The sequence below is a fragment of the Pelophylax lessonae genome (assembly GCF_965119305.1).
Source record: "Pelophylax lessonae genome assembly, chromosome: 3".
NCBI classification, from domain to species: Eukaryota; Metazoa; Chordata; class Amphibia; order Anura; family Ranidae; genus Pelophylax; species Pelophylax lessonae.
The window spans coordinates 117,480,454-117,502,173 of NC_138770.1; the positions used below are offsets into that span (position 1 = coordinate 117,480,454).

Consider the following 21,720-nt stretch of genomic DNA (forward strand, 5'->3'; position numbering starts at 1 on the left):
AATCGAGACTTGTGGCACTCTCGTTACAGTAACAAAAGCGTCGCTATGGCTACCATACAGGACCTGAATTCGGGCGGAAGGATATCAAATACACGGTATGAGGGGCTCATTTCTTCTATGGAGATGGGACATGTGAATAAGTACAGTGTGTCAGTGAAGACAATATATAAAATGTACCAGCCAAGGGTGAAGGATAGGTTTATAAAGACAGTATTTTACCTGTGAGGTGGCTGTAGAATAACTCCTCCCTGATAAGTGTATGACGTCATGTGGGAATAAGGACGGCTGAGAGAGGAGCACTATTTCTTCTACTCGCGGAAAGATACATTCGTACTTTGGTGGGAATAGTTTGTGTGCAGTACCAGAGAGGACAGTGTGTGCAGGTGAGAGCATGGTGGGGAATATTCACTGAATGTATACAAATTATATCTATTGTCTCTCCTTCTACAAGTGGGGTCACCATGAACGTTTCTGAGGTCACTATGACACCATCCGCAGTCACTAACACACCATCCGGGGTCACTATGACACCATCCGCAGTCACTAACACACCATCCGGGGTCACTATGACACCATCCGCAGTCACTAACACACCATCCGGGGTCACTATGACACCATCCGCAGTCACTAACACACCATCCGGGGTCACTATGACACCATCTGGGGCCACTAACACACCATCCGGGGTCACTATGACACCATCCGGGGTCACTAACACACCATCCGGGGTCACTATGACACCATCCGGGGTCACTATGACACCATCTGGGGCCACTAACACACCATCCGGGGTCACTATGACACCATCCGCAGTCACTAACACACCCTTCCGGGGTCACTATGACACCATCCGGGGTCACTATGACACCATCCGCAGTCACTAACACACCATCCGGGGTCACTATGACACCATCCGCAGTCACTAACACACCATCCGGGGTCACTATGACACCATCCGCAGTCACTAACACACCATCCGCAGTCACTAACACACCCTTCCGGGGTCACTATGACACCATCCGCAGTCACTAACACACCCTTCCGGGGTCACTATGACACCATCCGCAGTCACTAACACACCATCCGGGGTCACTATGACACCATCCGCAGTCACTAACACACCATCCGGGGTCACTATGACACCATCCGCAGTCACTAACACACCCTTCCGGGGTCACTATGACACCATCCGCAGTCACTAACACACCCTTCCGGGGTCACTAGGAACCATCCGCAGTCACTAACACACCATCCGGGGTCACTATGACACCATCCGCAGTCACTAACACACCATCCGGGGTCACTATGACACCATCCGCAGTCACTAACACACCATCCGGGGTCACTATGACACCATCCGGGGTCACTATGACACCATCTGGGGCCACTAACACACCATCCGGGGTCACTATGACACCATCCGCAGTCACTAACACACCATCCGGGGTCACTATGACACCATCCGCAGTCACTATGACACCATCCGCAGTCACTAACACACCCTTCCGGGGTCACTATGACACCATCCGCAGTCACTAACACACCATCCGCGGTCACTAACACACCATCCGCAGTCACTAACACACCCTCCGCAGTCACTAACACACCCTTCCGGGGTCACTATGACACCATCCGCAGTCACTAACACACCCTTCCGGGGTCACTATGACACCATCCGCAGTCACTAACACACCATCCGGGGTCACTATGACACCATCCGCAGTCACTAACACACCATCCGGGGCCACTAACACACCATCCGGGGTCACTATGACACCATCCGGGGTCACTAACACACCATCCGGGGTCACTATGACACCATCCGGGGTCACTATGACACCATCTGGGGCCACTAACACACCATCCGGGGTCACTATGACACCATCCGCAGTCACTAACACACCCTTCCGGGGTCACTATGACACCATCCGGGGTCACTATGACACCATCCGCAGTCACTAACACACCATCCGGGGTCACTATGACACCATCCGCAGTCACTAACACACCATCCGCAGTCACTAACACACCCTTCCGGGGTCACTATGACACCATCCGCAGTCACTAACACACCCTTCCGGGGTCACTATGACACCATCCGCAGTCACTAACACACCATCCGGGGTCACTATGACACCATCCGCAGTCACTAACACACCATCCGGGGTCACTATGACACCATCCGCAGTCACTAACACACCCTTCCGGGGTCACTATGACACCATCCGCAGTCACTAACACACCCTTCCGGGGTCACTAGGAACCATCCGCAGTCACTAACACACCATCCGGGGTCACTATGACACCATCCGCAGTCACTAACACACCATCCGGGGTCACTATGACACCATCCGCAGTCACTAACACACCATCCGGGGTCACTATGACACCATCCGGGGTCACTATGACACCATCTGGGGCCACTAACACACCATCCGGGGTCACTATGACACCATCCGCAGTCACTAACACACCATCCGGGGTCACTATGACACCATCCGCAGTCACTATGACACCATCCGCAGTCACTAACACACCCTTCCGGGGTCACTATGACACCATCCGCAGTCACTAACACACCATCCGCGGTCACTAACACACCATCCGCAGTCACTAACACACCCTCCGCAGTCACTAACACACCCTTCCGGGGTCACTATGACACCATCCGCAGTCACTAACACACCCTTCCGGGGTCACTATGACACCATCCGCAGTCACTAACACACCATCCGGGGTCACTATGACACCATCCGCAGTCACTAACACACCATCCGGGGCCACTAACACACCATCCGGGGTCACTATGACACCATCCGGGGTCACTAACACACCATCCGGGGTCACTATGACACCATCCGGGGTCACTATGACACCATCTGGGGCCACTAACACACCATCCGGGGTCACTATGACACCATCCGCAGTCACTAACACACCCTTCCGGGGTCACTATGACACCATCCGGGGTCACTATGACACCATCCGCAGTCACTAACACACCATCCGGGGTCACTATGACACCATCCGCAGTCACTAACACACCATCCGCAGTCACTAACACACCATCCGGGGTCACTATGACACCATCCGCAGTCACTAACACACCCTTCCGGGGTCACTATGACACCATCCGCAGTCACTAACACACCCTTCCGGGGTCACTATGACACCATCCGCAGTCACTAACACACCATCCGGGGTCACTATGACACCATCCGCAGTCACTAACACACCATCCGGGGTCACTATGACACCATCCGGGGTCACTAACACACCATCCGGGGTCACTAACACACCATCCGGGGTCACTATGACACCATCTGAAGTCACTAAGACACCATCCGGGGTCACTAACACACCATCTGAAGTCACTAAGACACCACTTGGAATTTATTTTATTTATTTATTTCAGGTTCTTATAAAGCGCTGTCATTTTACATATACATTGTACACTCACATCAGTCTCACCCTCAAGGAGCTTACAATCTAAGGTCCCTAACTCACATACATAGTAGGGCCAATATTTTATTTTTATTATTTATTTATTTTTATACAGGATCCAATTAACCTACCAGCATGTCTTTGGAGTGTGGGAGGAAACCGGAGTACCCGAAGTAAACCCACGCAGGCACAGGGAGAACATGTAACCTCCAGGCAGGTAGTGTCGTGGTTGGGATTCGAACCAGCGACCCTCTTGCTGCTAGGTGAAAGTGCTAACCACTACACCACTGTGCCGCCCACTATGACACCATCAGGGGTCACTATGACACCATCAGGGGTCACTAAGACACCATTTGAGGTCACTATGACACCATCCGGAGTCACTAACACACCACTCGGGATCACTATGACACCATCCAATGTCACTATGACACCATCTGAGGTCACTAAGACACCATCCGGGGTCACTGACACCACCTGAGGTCATTAGGACACCATCCGGGGTCGCTATGACACCATCCGAGGTCACTAAGACACCACTTGGAGTCACTATGACACCATCGGGGGTCACTAAGACACCATTCGAGGTCACTATGACACCATTCGGAGTCACTAACACACCACTCGGGATCACTATGACACCATCCAGGATCGCTATGACACCATCCGAGGTCACTAAGACAACACTTGGAGTCACTATGACACCATCAGGGGTCACTAAGACACCATTTGAGGTCACTATGACACCATCCGGGGGTCCTGTTTGTTCTTATAGAAGTGAAGGGCCAATAAGACATCATCCGGGGTCCTGTCTGTCCTTTTAGAAGTGTGGGGTTTCTGTTACATCATACGGGGTCCTGACTGTTGTTATAGATGCATGGGGTCACTGTGACACCATCTGGGGTCCTGTCTGTTCTTATAGAAGTGTAGGGTCACTGAGACACCATCCAGGATCCTGTCTGTACTTTTAGGAGTGTGGGGTCACTAAGAAACCATCGGGGGGTCCTTTTTGTTCATGTAGAAGTGAGGGTTCACTGTGACACCATCTGAGGCCACTATGAGACCATCCGGGGTCACTATGACACCATCAGCGGTCACTAATACACTATCTGAGGTCACCATGACACCATCCTAGGTTACGATGACACCACCTTGGGTCACTATGACACCATCCAGGGTCACTAACACACCATCCGCACCACATTATAATGTATAGGCAGAGGGCAGGTGACCCTTGAAGGAGTCACCCCCCCCCCACCCCCCCCATAAAATACATGTTGCCTCGACACAATGAATAGGTCCTAATGGGTCAGAAGCATTTATGGGTTTGGGTTTCTTTGCATTTGAACCTGCATACTATTGCAACTCTGATCAATGGATCATGGCTGTAATGCCCAGGCTCCTGAAGACTATTCCTCCAGTCCTGAGTTATGGACCTTCAGTTCCAGAGCTGGAGGGAGAAACCATGGACTGCAGATACAGTGACCTCACCACAATGGGGCTCCATTGACAACTACAGTCTCTCTACCACAGTGTGAAGATGGGACATGTAGTCCATTCAGAGATTTCCAGCATAGCCTTTAAAGCTGGCATTCAGCAAAATATATCGATTTATATTTGGCAAATTATTGTTATTCCAGTTATTGTTCTAAGTACTTTTCCAAAATATGGTTATACACTTAATTATTAATCATTCCTACCACAGTATTTTAGTGGTCTCAAAACCATAGAATGCCTAATGAGTTATAACTTGTTTATGTAACTGAGAAATGAAATATACTGTATACTGTGTACAATTGTTGACATTTCATAGTTGTACTCAATGAGTACTAATTCAGTTGGTGCAAAATGATATAAATAGCTCATACAACTCAATCCAATGCAGGAAAAAATAGATATTTTATATTTTACAGTTGCCAACTCCTAGATTTTGTACATTTGTCCTAGAAATCTTTTTGCATAGAAATGTTTTTGGTTTTAATATTACCCAACTGTACAATAAAAAAATCCCTTACCGTGTTCCTTTCCTGATAAAAAAATCTACAAAAATCAAACAAAACATAGAAGTTCACAAAAAATAGAATTTGTAGTAAAAAGATAGAGTATGCTGTTATATTCTGGTCAGAGTTGTATAAAGTACTCGAAACCCATACTTGAGTAGAAGTGGAAGTGCTCGATCAAAAAGTGACTTGAGTAGAAGTACTAAAGTATTCAACATTTTTTGTACTTAAGTATTGCAAGTAGTTTTTTTAAAAAAAATTGCTACTCAAGTACTGAAAGTAAAAGAACAAGTACTGTGTTATGTAGTTATTAAAGAAAGAAGTCAAACGTTTGAACATCATATTGTTTTTTATTATTTCAAATGCAGCTTTTATTTATACATACAGTAGCATTTATTTTCGTATGCGCTGATAATACACATGTTTTGAGCTTCATGAAACCTGCCATCTACTGTTCTGGCAGTGGTAATTTTTATAATTGTAACGAGTAACTATGCAGCACAAAAAAAAAATATTGGAGTAGAAGTATTGAAATCATTGAAAAAATGTAGTGAAGTAAAAGTGGAAGTAGAAGAAAAAAATTCTACTCCAGGAAAGTACAGATACCGCCTTTCCGTACTTAAGTACAGTAGTGAAGTAGTTCTACTTATTTACTATACATCTCTGCTGGTAATACTAATCTAGTGGGTATAAGTAGATGGTAAATGAAAGGGAACCGCAGTTACGCCCAGGCAGCCTTGTTGTCCCAAGTCCAGTATCCTCTTTTTTTGCTCTTGCACCCCCTGTAGCTGTATCCATGGACTGTGTTAATCTGAATACACAGAATGGTTTTGGGATACACTCACACACTGGTTATTCTTTGGGACCTAGAAAACTAGACGGTTGAATATTATGTCTCACCAATACTTTCTCTGTCACTTTTCCCCAGGTCTGATGTGCAGCAATGACCCAGATACAGAACTTGTTGTATGATTCTCTGATAAAGACACAACATGTGGAGAGTGCTGCTCTTATCAAGGTAAAAGAAGGGGTAGCCTTCACCTCACCACCACGATTTCACGTAAGTTCCAGAATCCTGCAAAGAAGTCTATTTTGTTACTGGAAATGGCCCTCCAGTAATAGTATATGAAAAAGATGATTGAAACTTGAGCAGCCATTCTCAACTAGGGTTCCTCCAGAGGTTGCTAGGGGTTCATTGAGCTGATTGACCTTCAATTGGATGGTGCCATCATAGTTCTGCGGCCAGCACCACTTGGCACAGCCAGCTGCATAACACTAGTAATCTTTTTAGCTGTCAATAAGGGTGGCATTCTGATCACCATTGTAAAGGGGGCATTTTTCGCACTAGCCACCTATGTAAGAGCAATGTTCCCACTTACACCACCCAATGAATTGCCTTTAGCAGGAGTTCCCCCCAAAAAATGTTTAGAGGATTAAAAGGGTTAAGAAAGGCTGAACTAGAGTTTTCCCTTCCTTTTTCATATTTGGTTTCCGTACAGTACAGTACACTGTATCTGGAATCTGATTGGGTTTTATAGACTACTTATATTTATTTATTTATTACAAGTACTTATAGCACCATCAATTTACCCAGCGTTTTACATGTATATTGTACATTCACATTAGTCCTTGTCCTTTACTCACATTCATACTTACACGCACTAGAGCCAATTTAAACAGGAGCCAATTAACCTACCAGCATGTCTTTGGAGTGTGGGAGGAAATCCATGCCGACACAGGGAGAACATGCAAACTCCATGCAGGTAGTTCCATGGTTGGGATTCGAACTGACGACCCCAGTGCTGCTAGGCAGTGGCATCACTATGGGGGTGTGGATCGCTCCCGTGTGACACCCGCCAGAAGCATGACATCAGGGGCGGACTATCCACTTCTCGTTCACCCCCCTCTTTTACTCCCCTATCTCTCTCTCATTACCCCTCTCTCACCCCCCCATCACCTCTCTCACACCCCTCTCTCTACCTAACCCCCCCCCTCTCACCTCCCCTCTCTCTCACACCCTCTCTTTCTCTCACCCCCCCTCGCTCTCTCTGCTGCTAGCCAGAAGTGATTTCCACTTAGCCACTGTCCTGCCATATTTGAAAGGTTTACACTTACAGTCTACATGTATTTGGAACTCTAAGTCATATCTCATTGTAAGAACAGCCATGGGTGAGAAATCTATGCTTCCTTGGGTGAATCACTGATCCTGAACTCAGTATATGAAAGTGAGACAGGAGCAGTGTAGGGATTGATTAGTAGTTATAGACACTTTTCAGCATGTCCAACTTGCTGTGTGTAAAAGTAGGTACATCCACCATGCAAAGTGTTTAAACCAGTAATGCAATATTTGGGTATTCATTAGATATAGTTGTGTACAACCAGCCCAAATAAAACTTCACTTAGCTTACCTTTAGCCAACTTTTGATCTTCTGACATACCACCTTCCCCTTGGCGACTTTTTTGATGAAACTAGGGACACGTTTGGGCAGGTAGGCCATGTTTTTTGATCAGAGCTCCAAGACATGAATGCTCATCATTCTTGCTTGAGAATTGGAGGGTTTAGAGAGGGCCTAAGACATACATCATTTATATGATCAGATCACAGTTTATGGCATATGAGTAGGGAGAAATGCAGAGGCCCTTGGAATAGATATAGCTTTTCCAGGGGCCCACTTGAAGACACCACTGCAGACATTCTTCTGTAACACATATAGTCCTCAAATCAAACCCCATACAGTGCAGATAGACCCCTCTTTTGTGACATAATCCACACATGAGACTCGTCTGCTGTGAAGCTGAGAGAGTTCTCCATTCAGGGACTCTTCATATCGAAACTTTCTTCTGTGAAAACAGATCAGATCAGATCCCACTTACATGACTCAGACAGTCCATTGTTACACCCCCCCCCCCCCCCGTAACTCAAACAGACTAGCATTAGAAAATAGTGATGTCACTTGTTTGACTGTACAGTGTCACAAAAATGTATACAAGAAGTCCTCGACTTTGATCTTTTATCCATCAAGTGGAATATGGTGATGGGATTTGATGGAATGACCTCAGAAACTCTACAACAAAGCAAGGGGTCCACTAAAGTACGGAGTCTGCCCAAATTGAGACATCCACATGAAAACTGAAAACAGAGCACAAAACATTCTTCTTATGAATCTATAAAACGTTATTGCCCATTATAATTAGATCACAGGAAGACAAGTGATGTCCATTGTGTTTCAGGGGTCGAATCCCCTTCATCAGGGCTAAAGTTATGTTGCAGAAAACTCTACTGGACTCTATTTGAAAGAAACTCCTGAAGGATAATCTGTGTCAGGAGATTAAAAAGAAACAAGATATACAGTACCTGTGCTCAAACCATAATAGCTTATACATACGGCATGAAAAAACCATCAGGCGCTAAAGGGGTGTGACCACACGTTAGTACTAAAAATTCTGGAGGAACCCTCTGCACACTGCTATACACCCATTGTAGTAAACTCTGCAGAAAATAGGGTTTTTTATTTGACATACAGGTTTAAGCTGGCCAACTGTGTCAAAGTAGTCCTTCTCTGGCCAGTCCCTACTTTGCTATGCAAAATGCTCCAGTGGACATAGTACCGATTTAGGGGCAAATAGACACAAGTTGTAGGAGAGCTACAGGTTCAGATCTGGTCACTGACCTAACCTGCAACAGAATTAAAGTGGAAATACACTGCATCTGAGGACGACAATCCAAAAACACTATTTAATTAAATTAATAAAAGCAAACTCACTCACCCAAACATGTCTCCATGCTTTATTTTGCTGAGAAATCACTTCTGGCTGCAGCCGTCTTGGATAAGGACAGTTGAATCATGTAGCATTTACTTACTGGGATCCATCTGCCTTTAGCTCAGGCATGCAGGCAGGAGGGTGTTGAGAAAACTCCTCCTCCCCTCCTGACGCCTCGTAGGATGTATGACATCATTCTCCTAGGCCTAGAAACCAGGAAGCAACCAAAGAAATTGGAAAAAGTTTAAAACAAGTAAATTTGATATGTTTCCTATCTGTTTCGTATTGCTAGCAGCATAACAATTAAAAATAGTCAAAGTTGTTTGAGAGAGTGAAGTTCTGCGTTAAGATATACCTATGCACAGGTACTGTATATCCAATTTCTATTGCTTTGACCAGACCTAAACCTTGTAGCTCTCCTACAACTATATTTGCCCCATATTGACACTATATCCAATTGAGTATTTGCATTTTGTGGAGCAGAGTAGGGTTTGGCCAGAAAGGGATTACTTTGACGCAGTTGGCCAGCTTAAAGAATTTGTTACCCTAAAAAAAAAAACAAAAAAAAAAAAAATGTATCCTGCTTCTTTAAAGCATGTTTTACAGCACAGTGCTTGTGCTGTGTAATTTGGCCCTCTCTATTACCTGAAATACCTGGCTGATCCTGCCAGTTTCTGCCCTCCCCTCTGTAAACCGACCACGGTTTATCATGGTTGCTGAGCCCTGACACTGTGGTCAGTTTACATGCCTCCATCATCCGCAGCTCTCCTCTACCCTCCTCTCCCCCTCCCTTTCTGCCTGGCAGCTAGTGACAGTGTCCGCCCCTCCCCTCCTGCGGCTAAAATAACTTTTCGATTTCCATATAATCCTCTGTGTTTTCTAATGATGTGTGCACCTGTGTATGTACTTTATTAAAAAAAATGCCATCTATACCCTATTTCAGAGCGCTGCTCCGTGCTCACATGACCAGCTGCCTTTCTCCTCCTCGCCTCCTCCCAGTTGACGTCAGCAGGGGATTATCGGCCCCTCCTGCTGCAGCTGTCAAATCAAGAGAGGAGAGATGCGGACAGTCACGTGAGCGCAGAGTGGCACTCTAAATTAAGGTATAAAAAAAAAAAAAAAACACACACACACACACGCAAGGGCACACATCATTAGGAAACACAGAGGACTGTGTGAAATAGATATAGTGGCTTAACAACCACTTCAAACATGGGATTGCAATAGATGTGAACTAAAAATCCCGGTTTTTCATTATATAGCGGTGTGCAGAGGGTTCATCCAGAAGTTTTTGGAGATAAAAAAGTGAGTTATCTTAATGGATATGTGATAGATCTCATAAGACATTCAATAGATCCCATAAGCGTTTGGCGCTCTGTTTTCAGATTTCAAGTGACTTTACAGTGTGGCAGGATTGTGGGAAAGCCAAGACTGTCTGAACTTAGTTACAAATGGTTTGGCAGGTAAACATTTCTCATATACGTATTTCTACTGTGTTTATCTTGATTTAAATTTTCTGTTAACCTAATCCATACAGAGACTTCTAATAAGAGTTTTTTGGCTATCCATGGTGACATAAAGTATGTGATGGTGTCCGGCAATGGGCTACCATTACAAGGAAAGGATGTACAAATATGTTTTACCATTATCTTCTTTTTACTTGCAATGGAATACTTTAATTGCTTATGTAAAGATGATCTGTATGACATGTTCTGATCTATTTGTAGTTGCAGCCTCAACACATCCAGGTGATCATTGATGCCTTCAAGAACACAGCAGCCCAAAGAAGAGAAGGGTTTAACTTCCGAGAGAAGAATTACAAATGTGTCCGTGCTGATAAGAGTTCTATCTATGCTAAATGGGTAAGTGGTGTATACTTCAATATATTCTACTGCGCTTCTTTTATTATGACTGCATTGATCTGATCTTTCTCCAACCAGGATTGTGAAGGCGTTGTCATGGTAAAAACAAAATCCAACATTCTGCTTGCTGTGTACCGGGAAGGAATGTATCCCAGCGTGTGTGTAGAAGCCACAGAGAAGCTAGGTAATTTTTGGATCGATTTTCTTTTCAGAGTTTTATACTTTCCTGAACCACATATTGCAAGTTGCCACCAGTGCTCTTCAGAATGGACATCAAGAATCAAAGGGTCAGACAGAAAAAGGACTTCAAGCCCTGGTTCACACCGGTGCAGCTTTGAAATCATGCTACTTCAGCGCAATTTCAAAGCCGCACATCAGTGCGATTTGCACTGCCGATCAGTAAAAAGTAGTGCAGGAATAAAGAATTTACATTAAAAAAAAGTAGTGCAGGAAATCTTTTTCATAATTGCTGCAATGTAAGTCGCAGGAATATGAACGGTTCCATTACCAGCAATGGGGTGCGAATTGTCATGCGATTTGGACCTGTCAAATAACATGACAAGTTGCACCGGTGTGAAAGAGGGCTAGGGCTGAACTGCCTTTATCTATTCGTTTAAGCCACCGTTCACACTGGGGCGACCTGTCAGGCGACCTGGTCGCCTGACAGGTCGCCGTAGGTCGCCTTCCATAGAGAAGCTGCGTACCCGTTCTAATAGGAGCGACACAAGTCGCTCCGACTTAGGAAAAGGGTCCAGAGCTTCTTTGGGGCGACCTGCATAGACTTCAATGTTATGAAGTCCGTGCCGGCCGCTCCGAGGTCGCGGTGCGAGCAGCGCGCCGCGACCTATGAGGTCGCCCGGCAAAGTAGCGTCGCCCCAGTGTGAACGGGGCCTAAAAGATAAATTGTATTTTAAACACTTCAGTACTGAACACTGTTAACCCCTTCCTGTCCAGATTGAAGGAAAAACCAGCCACAATTGCACGGTAATGCAACACTGTACCCATAATGAATTTTTGTCATTTTTTTTTTTCTTTTCCGCACAAATGGAGTTTTCTTCCCATAGAATTTAGTCGCCACTGGGTTACATCGTTTTTTGCTAAATAAATGAAAAAAGACCGAACACTTTGAAACAAAACGCTTTTTTCCCTAGTTTCTGTTATATTTTGCAAATAAATAATCTTTCCTCATAAATTTAGACCAAAAGTTATACTGCTACATTTCTTTGGTGAAAATAACCAAAATCAGTGCATATTATTTAGTCTGTAGGAAAGGTATAGAGTCCACAAACTATGGTACTGATCTGAAAATCGATCAATCCTGATGTACTGACGGCCTATCTCATTTCTTGCGGCCCAAAAATGCCAGGACAGTATCCACCAAATGACCCCTTTTTGGAAAGTAGACAGTCCAAGGTATTTAGTAAGAAGAGGCATTGAAAGTTGTTTGAAGTTGTAAATTATTTGTCACAATTTTTTGAAAAATTAAGAAATTAAAAATAAAACTTTTTCCCCAATTTATTAAACATTTTCACCAGTGCAGTACAGCTTCATTATATAAATGGTGTGACGGTGATCAGGAACACTGACTGATGACAGTATGTAAGAAAAAATAAATAACAAATATATTAATAATATTTTTTTTTTCTTTTTTTAAATATTGTTTTCCTTTTTTATTACATTTTTTCTTTTTATTTCTTTTTTTACATCCCAGTGACCAGAGCAATACAGTGTTACCATAGTAACACTTCACTACTCTGGGGAGGTGATCAGGATTTTTCTTTACACACTACGATTGCTTATCCAGTTCGGCTCTAGAGCAATTCTTTTTCTTTGTCGCAGACATGTAAAAGCCCTCATTTTTGGCAATAAAATACATAAACCCCCAGAACAATATATGTTTTCTGAAAGCAGAGGCTCTGTAGAATAAAAAAGTGATAGTTACACATTTTTGGTTCAAGTGATTTTTGTGCAACTGTAAAAAATATAATTAAACTAATTTTAGTGCAAAATCATGCAATATAATACCCATTTTTGGGTACAATTCAAAAGATGAGATTGCATCAAGTAAGTAAATACCTAACATTCCTTATTTTAGAATTGCGCGTGCCTATGATATCGCCCAAAACGATGGTGCTCAAAAATCACCATAGGTGACGCTTTAAAAGCCTTTACAGCTCATCAATTTAGAGTTAACTAGAAGCTCTTGTTCTAGAATTATTGTTCTTACTCTGACGTTCGTGGCGATATGTCAAATGTGTGGTGCAACCATGGTTTACATACACGTGTGCACCCTGGGCATGCGTTTGCAAAGGTGTGCAGGGCAACGGGGGTTTTGGCAATTAAAAAAAAAAAATTATGTTTTCTTTTTTTCTTTTATTGTTTTTATTTATTTTTACGTGATTGCTATCACAAGGGGTTTATAAACCCCTATGTGATCGCATTGGGCAGGTTACAGGTACCCTTTTTGAAGATATTAGGGGTCTAATAGACCCCAATGTCACCCCTGCCCTTCACACCATATAACCAAGCACAGATTGGGTTGGTAAGATGTGTCTCCTGGCTGTACTGGCCAGAAAAGTGTGCATATGAAACCCTAAGTGACATCACTTCCAGTCTCATTGTTTGCATGTGAGATCGAGGCATGGATTTGGCTCCGTCTCACTGAAGTCTCCCCCCCCTGCCGGCAAATGGGTTCCCGGGCGTCAGTAAGCGCTGGAACCACGGGAGGAGGGCGGGCTGCCGGGGGGAGGGGGCACCACACGGCTGCCTGTGTGAAAGTGGTTGGCAGCTATGGAGCTACTGGATAAAACTGTGAAGTTTACAGTTATAAGCATCCATTTTTTTCTGAATGTAAAAAATTCATTCAGTGTTTACTATTGTGATTAACTGTGGCCAATCATGGTACAGATGGTCTGAACCACGTGATCACTGTGGCCAATTGCAGAGCTCATCACAATACACTGTGTACAATTATTAGGCAGGTTATATTTTTGAGGATTCATTTAATTATTGAATGACTACAGTGCTCTCAGTCAATCCAAAATGTTAGTAAACCTCACACCTGAATATTTAGGAAAGTAAAAATTAGGTTTTTTGGCTTTCCTAGGAGAATAGCTGTGTGTGTACAATTATTGGGCAACTATTAGTGTGCAGAATTATTATGCAACTAAATGAAAAATGAAAATTATCCCATATCACTTGTTTATTTTCATCTGATAAAGTAATAATAATAAACAAACAACTCAAAATGTACAAATAAACATTTCTCTTTCTTTCATTGAGGGACACAGCTCTCCATTATTCAGAACCATAGGGTTATATTGCCCCCTACAGGAGTAGGACACTAGACAGAAAAGGAGTAAGGACCTAGTTCCCCGCCAGGATCTCTGGTCCTGGCAATTATTTCCTTTTAAATGGCTTTCTTTCTCCTGTTTTTACAATCACCTGCCGGAATGGGCGACGGGTGGATATCTAGATCCAGTGGTCAGCTCAGTCTGGCCAGTGAGTGCACACAGACCACAGCTCCGTGTTAGGTCTGCCGCCACATAGCCCTACTGGACAGGGGCTGGCCTGCAAGTTAAAATTCCTCGTGAGGTACCATATGACCGGGTCTCAGCCTGAGTCGCAGTGTTCCTCCTGGCTGACAGCCCCCATTTTGTACCGGCCTGGTTCCTGGTATGGTAAGTAGCTATCCCCACTCTCCCACTGGAGGGTCCTGGGGTGGACATGGGCCCCTCCCTGAGACAGTAGGACCCTCCACCCCCCCCCCCCCCCGCCTCCTGGTTGTTGGTGGTCCCTGTGGGTCATTTGGGGCAGTGTGGTGGTTTGGGATAGTGACAGGGGCTGGTGTGCTGCACTGTACCTGGTTGGGGGGGGGGCATACCGCTGACGGCTGGGCTTCTCAGGTGGGGGGGTGCACTGGCTGCTACTGGGGTCCTGTGCCCAGTCCTCCCTCTCCTTGCTGGATAATGTCAGGGCTCCAGGGAACCCTCTTGGGTCCCTGGGAGCCTCGTAAAGCCGCGTGGGATTGCCATTTTGACATAGACTATGTGTTTTAATGCCTGGCAGCCATGTCTGTGTAGTCCAGCGGCCATTTTTCATTGCTCCGGCATTCTGATAGAGCAGCGGCCATGACAGTGGAGCCTCTGGGTGGCGATTTCGGCTGTGGGATCTCCTATTTTTCCCCCTGGTGTTGACTCCTGCAGGCTGCTGTTTAGAGGGTCTGTTCCCTCTTTGGGGGTGTATTGTTCAGGTTGGTCTCTAGTTGTTTTTTGTTGCGCTCCTGTTTACCTGGTTGGCTATTACTTTTACCCTTGGAATTTTTTGTTGTCCCACCTCTCATGTTCGGCACTGCTTGGGGACATCCCTGTGGTTCTGAATAAAGGAGAGCTGTGTCTGTCAATAAACGAAAGAGAAAATGAGATTTTTGTACTTACCGTAAAATCCATTTCTGTGAGTTCATTGATGGAAACAGCAGCCACCTCTCTATGGAGTTTTAATACTTCTGACACTGCTTGTTACTAAACTGAGGGCCTATAGCAGAGAGGGGGATGTATACCACCTAGGTCTGCCCATAGGCGTAGCCAAGTCTTTTTTCTTCTTAGTGTCCTAGAATAATGGAGAGCTGTGTCCGGCAAAATTAACTCAGAGAAATGGATTTTACGGTAAGTACAAAAATCCAATTTTCTGACATTTCCAGGAAAAAAAATCAGTGACCAATATAGCCCCCCTTCTTTTCAATAACAGTAATAAGTCTTCCATTCATGGAGTCTGTCAGTTTATTTATTTGTTGACAATCAACTTTTTGTGCAGCAGCAACCACAGCCTCCCAGACACTGTTCAGAGAGATTACTGTTTTCCTTTACCATTATCTCATGTTTAAGAAGGGCCCACAAGTTCTCAATAGGGTTTTGGTCAGGTGAGGAAGGGGGCCATGTCATTATTATTTTATCTTTAAGGCCATTATTGGCTAGCCACGCAGTGGAGTACTTCAATGCATGCGATGGAGCATTTGTTCTGCATAAATATCATGGTCTTCTTGAAAGACTGTAGCCTTTTTCCTGTACCACTGCTTGAAGAAAGTGTCTTCGAAAAACTGGCAGTAGGTTTGGGAGTTGATTTTGAGTCCATCTTCAACCCGAAAAGGTCCTACTAGCTCATCTTTAATAATACCAGCCCATAGCAGTACCCCACCTCTGCCTTGCTGACATCTGAGTCAAAGTGTAGCTCTACGCCTGTTACTGATCCAGTCACAGGTCCATCCATCTGGTCCGACAAGAGTCTCTCTCATCCCATCAGTCCATAAAACCTTTGAAAAAAAAATGTGTCTTGTTCAGTGGTGGGTTTTAGCCTCCCTGACCTTGGCTATGTCTCTGAGCACTGAACACCTTGTACTTCTGGCTGGGCACTCCAGGTAGGTGGCAGTCAGGGGCATACCGTGGGGTTGGCGCAGGCCGAGGGGGGGGTGCAAAAACACTGGCAGCTTTTCAGCCTGACTTTCAGCCCGCGGCCAGTGGCAACCCCCCGCTCCAATCCCGGAAGCCGCAGCTCTCTGTCTATGTCCAGGAGGCGACAGTCAGTGTCGGAGCTCCGTGGATAGGCGGCTCCCCTTGTCACAGGGCTCCGCCCACATGACCTCATCAGTTGGCTCCTCTAAGCAGCTCCAGTTCAGCGGTGGGTGAATGCACTCTGCAGTGACGGAGGGCCTGGCTGGCCTCTCAGGTACAGAGAGCTGCTGTGTGTCCCCCTCTCACTCCCTGTCACCCCCTCTCTTTCTCCCTGTCACTCCTTCTCACTCCCTGTCACCCCCTCTCTTTCTCCCTGTCACCCCCTCTCTCTCCCTCTCTCTCTTTCTCCCTGTCACCCCCTCTCTCTTCCTCTCTCTCTCTCCCTGTCACCCCCTCTCTCTCCCTCTCTCTCTTTCTCCCTGTCACCCCCTCTCTCTCTCTCCCTGTCACCCCCTCTCTCTCTCCCTGTCACCCCCTCTCTCTCTCCCTGTCACCTCCCCTCTCTCTCCCTGTCACCCCCTCTTTCTCTCTCTCTCCCTGTCACCCCCTCTCTCTCTCCCTGTCACTCCCTCTCTCTCTCTCTCCCTGTCACCTCCTCTCTCTCCCTGTCACCCCCTCTCTCTCTTCCTGTCACCCCCTCTCTCTCTCCCTGTCACCCCCCTCTCTCTCTCCCTGTCACCCTCTCTCTCTCTCTCTCTCTCTCTCCCTGTCACCCCCCTCTCTCTCTCCCTGTCACCCCCCCCCCTCTCTCTCTCTCCCTGTCACCCCTCTCTCTCTCTCCCTGTCACCCCCTCTCTCTCTCCCTGTCACACCCTCTCTCTCTCCCTGTCACCCCTCTCTCTCTCCCTGTCACCCCCTCTCACTCCCTGTCACCCCCTCTCTCTTCCTCTCTCTCTCTCCCTGTCACCCCTCTCTCTCCCTCTCTCTCTTTCTCCCTGTCACCCCCTCTCTCTCTCTCTCTCCCTGTCACCCCCTCTCTCTCTCCCTGTCACCCCCTCTCTCTCTCCCTGTCACCTCCCCTCTCTCTCCCTGTCACCCCCTCTTTCTCTCTCTCTCCCTGTCACCCCCTCTCTCTCTCCCTGTCACTCCCTCTCTCTCTCTCTCCCTGTCACCTCCTCTTTCTCCCTGTCACCCCCTCTCTCTCTTCCTGTCACCCCCTCTCTCTCTCCCTGTCACCCCCCTCTCTCTCTCCCTGTCACCCTCTCTCTCTCTCTCTCTCTCTCTCTCTCTCTCTCTCTCTCTCTCTCTCCCTGTCACCCCCCTCTCTCTCTCCCTGTCACCCCCCCCCTCTCTCTCTCTCTCCCTGTCACCCCTCTCTCTCTCTCCCTGTCACCCCCTCTCTCTCCCTGTCACACCCTCTCTCTCTCGTCTGTCACCCCTCTCTCTCTCCCTGTCACCCCCTCTCACTCCCTGTCACCCCCTCTCTTTCTCCCCGTCACCCCCTCTCTTTCTCCCTGTCACCTTCTCTCTCTCCCTCTCTCTCTCTCCCTGTCACCCCCTCTCTCTCTCCCTGTCACTCCCTCTCTCTCTCTCTCCCTGTCACCTCCTCTTTCTCCCTGTCACCCCCTCTCTCTCTTCCTGTCACCCCCTCTCTCTCTCCCTGTCACCCCCCTCTCTCTCTCCCTGTCACCCTCTCTCTCTCTCTCTCTCTCTCTCTCCCTCCCTCTCTCTCTCCCTGTCATCCCTCTCTCTCTCCCTGTCACCCCCTCTCTCTCCCTGTCACCCCCTCTCTCTCCCCGTCACCCTCTCTCTCTCTCTCTCTCTCTCCCTGTCACTCCCCTCTCTCTCTCTCTCTCTCCCTGTCACCTCTCTCTCTCTCTCTCCCTGTCACCCCCCCCCCCTCTCTCTCTCTCTCTCTCTCCCCCTGTCACCCCCCTCTCTCTCTGTCACCCTCTCTCCCTGTCACCCCCCCTCTCTCTCCCCCTGTCACCCCCCTCTCTCTCTCCCTGTCACCCCCCCTCTCTCTCCCTGTCATCCCTCTCTCTCTGCCACCCCCTCTCTCTCTGTCACCCCCTCTCTCTCTCCGTCACCCCCACTCTCTCTCCCTGTCATCCCCCTCTCTCTCTCCCTGTCACCTCTCTCTCTCTCTCCCTGTCACCCCCCCCTCTCTCTCTCTCTCTCTCTCCCCCTGTCATCTCCTCTCTCTCTCTGTCACCCTCCTCTCTCTCTGTCATCCCATCTCTCTGTCAAACCCTCCCCCTATGTCCCTCTCTGTCAAACGCTTTCTCTTTCTCGGGGGGGTCGCCGATACAGCTCCTCGCCAAGGGCACTGGAGACCCTAGTTACGCCTCTGGTTGCAGTTCTGGAATATGACAGCACTGGAGGATAATAGGTTCCTGGTACCTTCACGTTTGATTCTTCTCAAATCTTTGGCAGTTAATTAGCATTTTTTTATTTAAACACACTTCTTGCGACCCTAATGACTGTTTGCAACAAAACGCTTGATGGTTCTGTGATAACACCCCAATACCCAATACCAGCAATTTCAAGAGTGTTGCATCCCTCTAAAAGACTTTTCAGACTGAAAGCCCATTTTGCTTGAGGAAAAGCAGCTGCCTAATAATTATTCATACCTTGATATAGGGTGTTGATTTCATTAGGCCACACCCTCCCTCATTACACAAATACACATTACCTGATGTACTTAAATCCAATAAGCAGTCAAGTTTATATGGCCATGTGGCATTTACTCATTGTTACAATCAAAACTTTTTTCAGTCTATTAACCACTTTAGCTCCGGAAGGATGTTTTTTTTTTTTTACTAGTAATGGCGGCGATCTGCAATTTTTTGCGGAACTGCCACATTGCGGCAGACAGATCGGACCCCTAACTGACATTTTTGACTCTTTTGGGGGTACCAGTGACATTACTACAGTAATCAGTGCTAAAAATATGCACTGTTACTGTAATAATGACACTGGCAGGTAAGGGGTTAACATTGTGGGTGATCAAGGGGTTAAATGTATTTCTGATGCTTACTGACGTGTTTGGGGGGAGGGGGTTCTGTGACAGGCAGAGAGATTGCAGTTTCAGCTATGCTGAATCTGCTGATCTCTTCCTGCCTGTCACTGAGAAGATCCGCCTGCTTTGTTTACATAAGCAGGCGGGTCTTCTCATAGTTTCCCTGATGATCGGGGGAGGAAGGCGGCAATCGCGATTGCCGCCTTCCTCCCCCGGCCCAACTCCCGCTGTGTCTAAACACAGCGGTAGCGTGCCTACGGCGGCGCGCGCTGCTGAAGCCGCTTTCCCTCCAGTGACATAGATCTAAGTGGCTGGACCCAGGGGAGCCACACTGCCGCAGTAATATTACTGTAGGCAGTCAGCAAGTGGTTAAAGGGATTTGTCATCATAAGCATATTATTTTAATGAATTTGTAGCATTTTGAACCTAGAATTTAGTTTATTATACTTATCAGATGGAATTTCACTCTCTACAAAGCCAACAACCCCTTTCTGCAGGTAATAGCATAGAGACCAAAGCCTGGCACATACTATTAGTTTTTTTTTTTTTTTGTTCAATCCTGCCATTGGCTGCCAACGCTGATCGGATGCTGATCAGATGCTGGTATTCCAGTATGCCTGTTTGAAAGAAGCTGGTCGGCTGTACACAGGCTGGTGAACACACGGGCTGCTTTCTGTTTAACTGGCCATTACTGGTTTATAAAAATTCAGTTTACAAAATTTGCTCAGTGGGTAACCCTCAGCTGGCTTCCACCCATTATACCTTGATTTAAAAATCAGAGGAGCTGTGCAGAACATTGCCAGACAAAAAGTGACTGCACACAATCAGATGCAGCCAGTGGTGGGGTATTTTGGAAGCTAGCAGAGTCGGCTGTCAAAACACCATAACTGCAGCAGGATATTCTTTTATCCACACTGTATAGGCTGAATGGAAATAGACGATCAGTATATGGCCAGTTTAAGAGAATTGGGCCCTGGGGGTAATTTACTTAATAGGTTAGTTTGTTGTTTTCCTAATATCATAACAACCCAATGACTCAGCTTTACATAAGATTTTTAGAACGACAAGCACCTCCTTTGGAATATGTTGATTTACATTCCTTTGTAATACATTGGAATCCTTGTGTTGCAAACCAAGAAAGTATCAAAAAAAAAAGTTAAATCTTATGTTAGTAAGCAACTAAAATCTGCATGTGTAACCATTTCTTCACAGACAGTACAGAGTGCGCATTGTTACATTAAATGAAACAAACTGCAGTTGCACAAATGTTTTTTTTTTTTTCCTGAATTCTTCCCTCTAGTGGTCAAAGGCATTACTGCAACACTTTAAAAATGTCCTCAAGTTGGCCAACAATGTGTGAAACTCATGGGGGTAAAAAGTGCTGCTAATAGGTATTCAGAATTTTGGACCATAAAATGGTGAAAGCATCATAACTACAAAGGAATATATTACAGATCTAAAGAAAAATAAAAAGCTGCGCTAATCTGAGGTGGAACAACCAAATGTCCCAAAAAATGAATAATTGGAAAAATGTAAATAATCATGGACAATAACCACAAATTGTCACAGATAAATATAAATCACAAATAAAGTGAACAAATATTAACTTTTGCTCACTTTATTTGTGATTTATATTTATCTGTGACAATTTGTGGTTATTGTCCATGATTGATTACATTTTTCCAATTATTCATTTTTTGGAACATTTGGTTGTTCCACCTCAGATTAGCACAGCTTTTTCTTTTTCTTTACTTATGCTTGGTGGTATCTCACTATAAGCTGCAGCTGTATGATCTCTGGCCCCATTAGCGTGGTTATACACTGGTGTTATACATATTACAGATCTGGTAATAAAGTCAGATTTGTAGTTAATGGGCACTAAATTGCCTCTGGCCTGATTGTCTACTTTGTTTAATTCTGATATTTGTTGTCATTAGGTTCTTATTTCCGGGAGAAAGGAATATGATCTTCACACACTTCAATGAGGATGAAGAGAAGATGGAAATATGCATGTAAAGGATGAACTGTGACAATGGACCATACATGGAGATAAAAGAACCTACTTTATCTCCACTGATGACTGGCTCTTTAATGATCTAGTATACGGCAATTGTAAATAAAATATATTAGGCTTATTTAACAAGGCACCGAGTAATGTGCAAAGTGCAGTAAATCTACAAAAG

The 21,720-nt window shown here is 45.8% G+C and overlaps 1 protein-coding gene across 2 annotated transcripts; it reads left to right on the plus strand.

Moving 5' to 3' along the window:
• The first annotated feature begins 22 nt into the window (after positions 1-22).
• PFN4 (profilin family member 4) lies at positions 23-21,607 on the plus strand. 2 transcript variants are annotated; one of them, XM_082248823.1, is made up of 5 exons: positions 23-95; positions 6,373-6,504; positions 10,934-11,068; positions 11,147-11,252; positions 21,475-21,607. In XM_082248823.1, the coding sequence occupies exons 2-5, from the start codon at positions 6,388-6,390 to the stop codon at positions 21,501-21,503; spliced, it is 387 nt and encodes a 128-aa protein (XP_082104949.1). In that variant the 5' UTR covers positions 23-95; positions 6,373-6,387; the 3' UTR covers positions 21,504-21,607. The 2 variants fall into 2 exon arrangements, with proteins under 2 accessions (XP_082104949.1, XP_082104948.1); XM_082248822.1 differs by lacking the exon at positions 23-95 and adding an exon at positions 364-383.
• Positions 21,608-21,720: the final 113 nt, after the last annotated feature.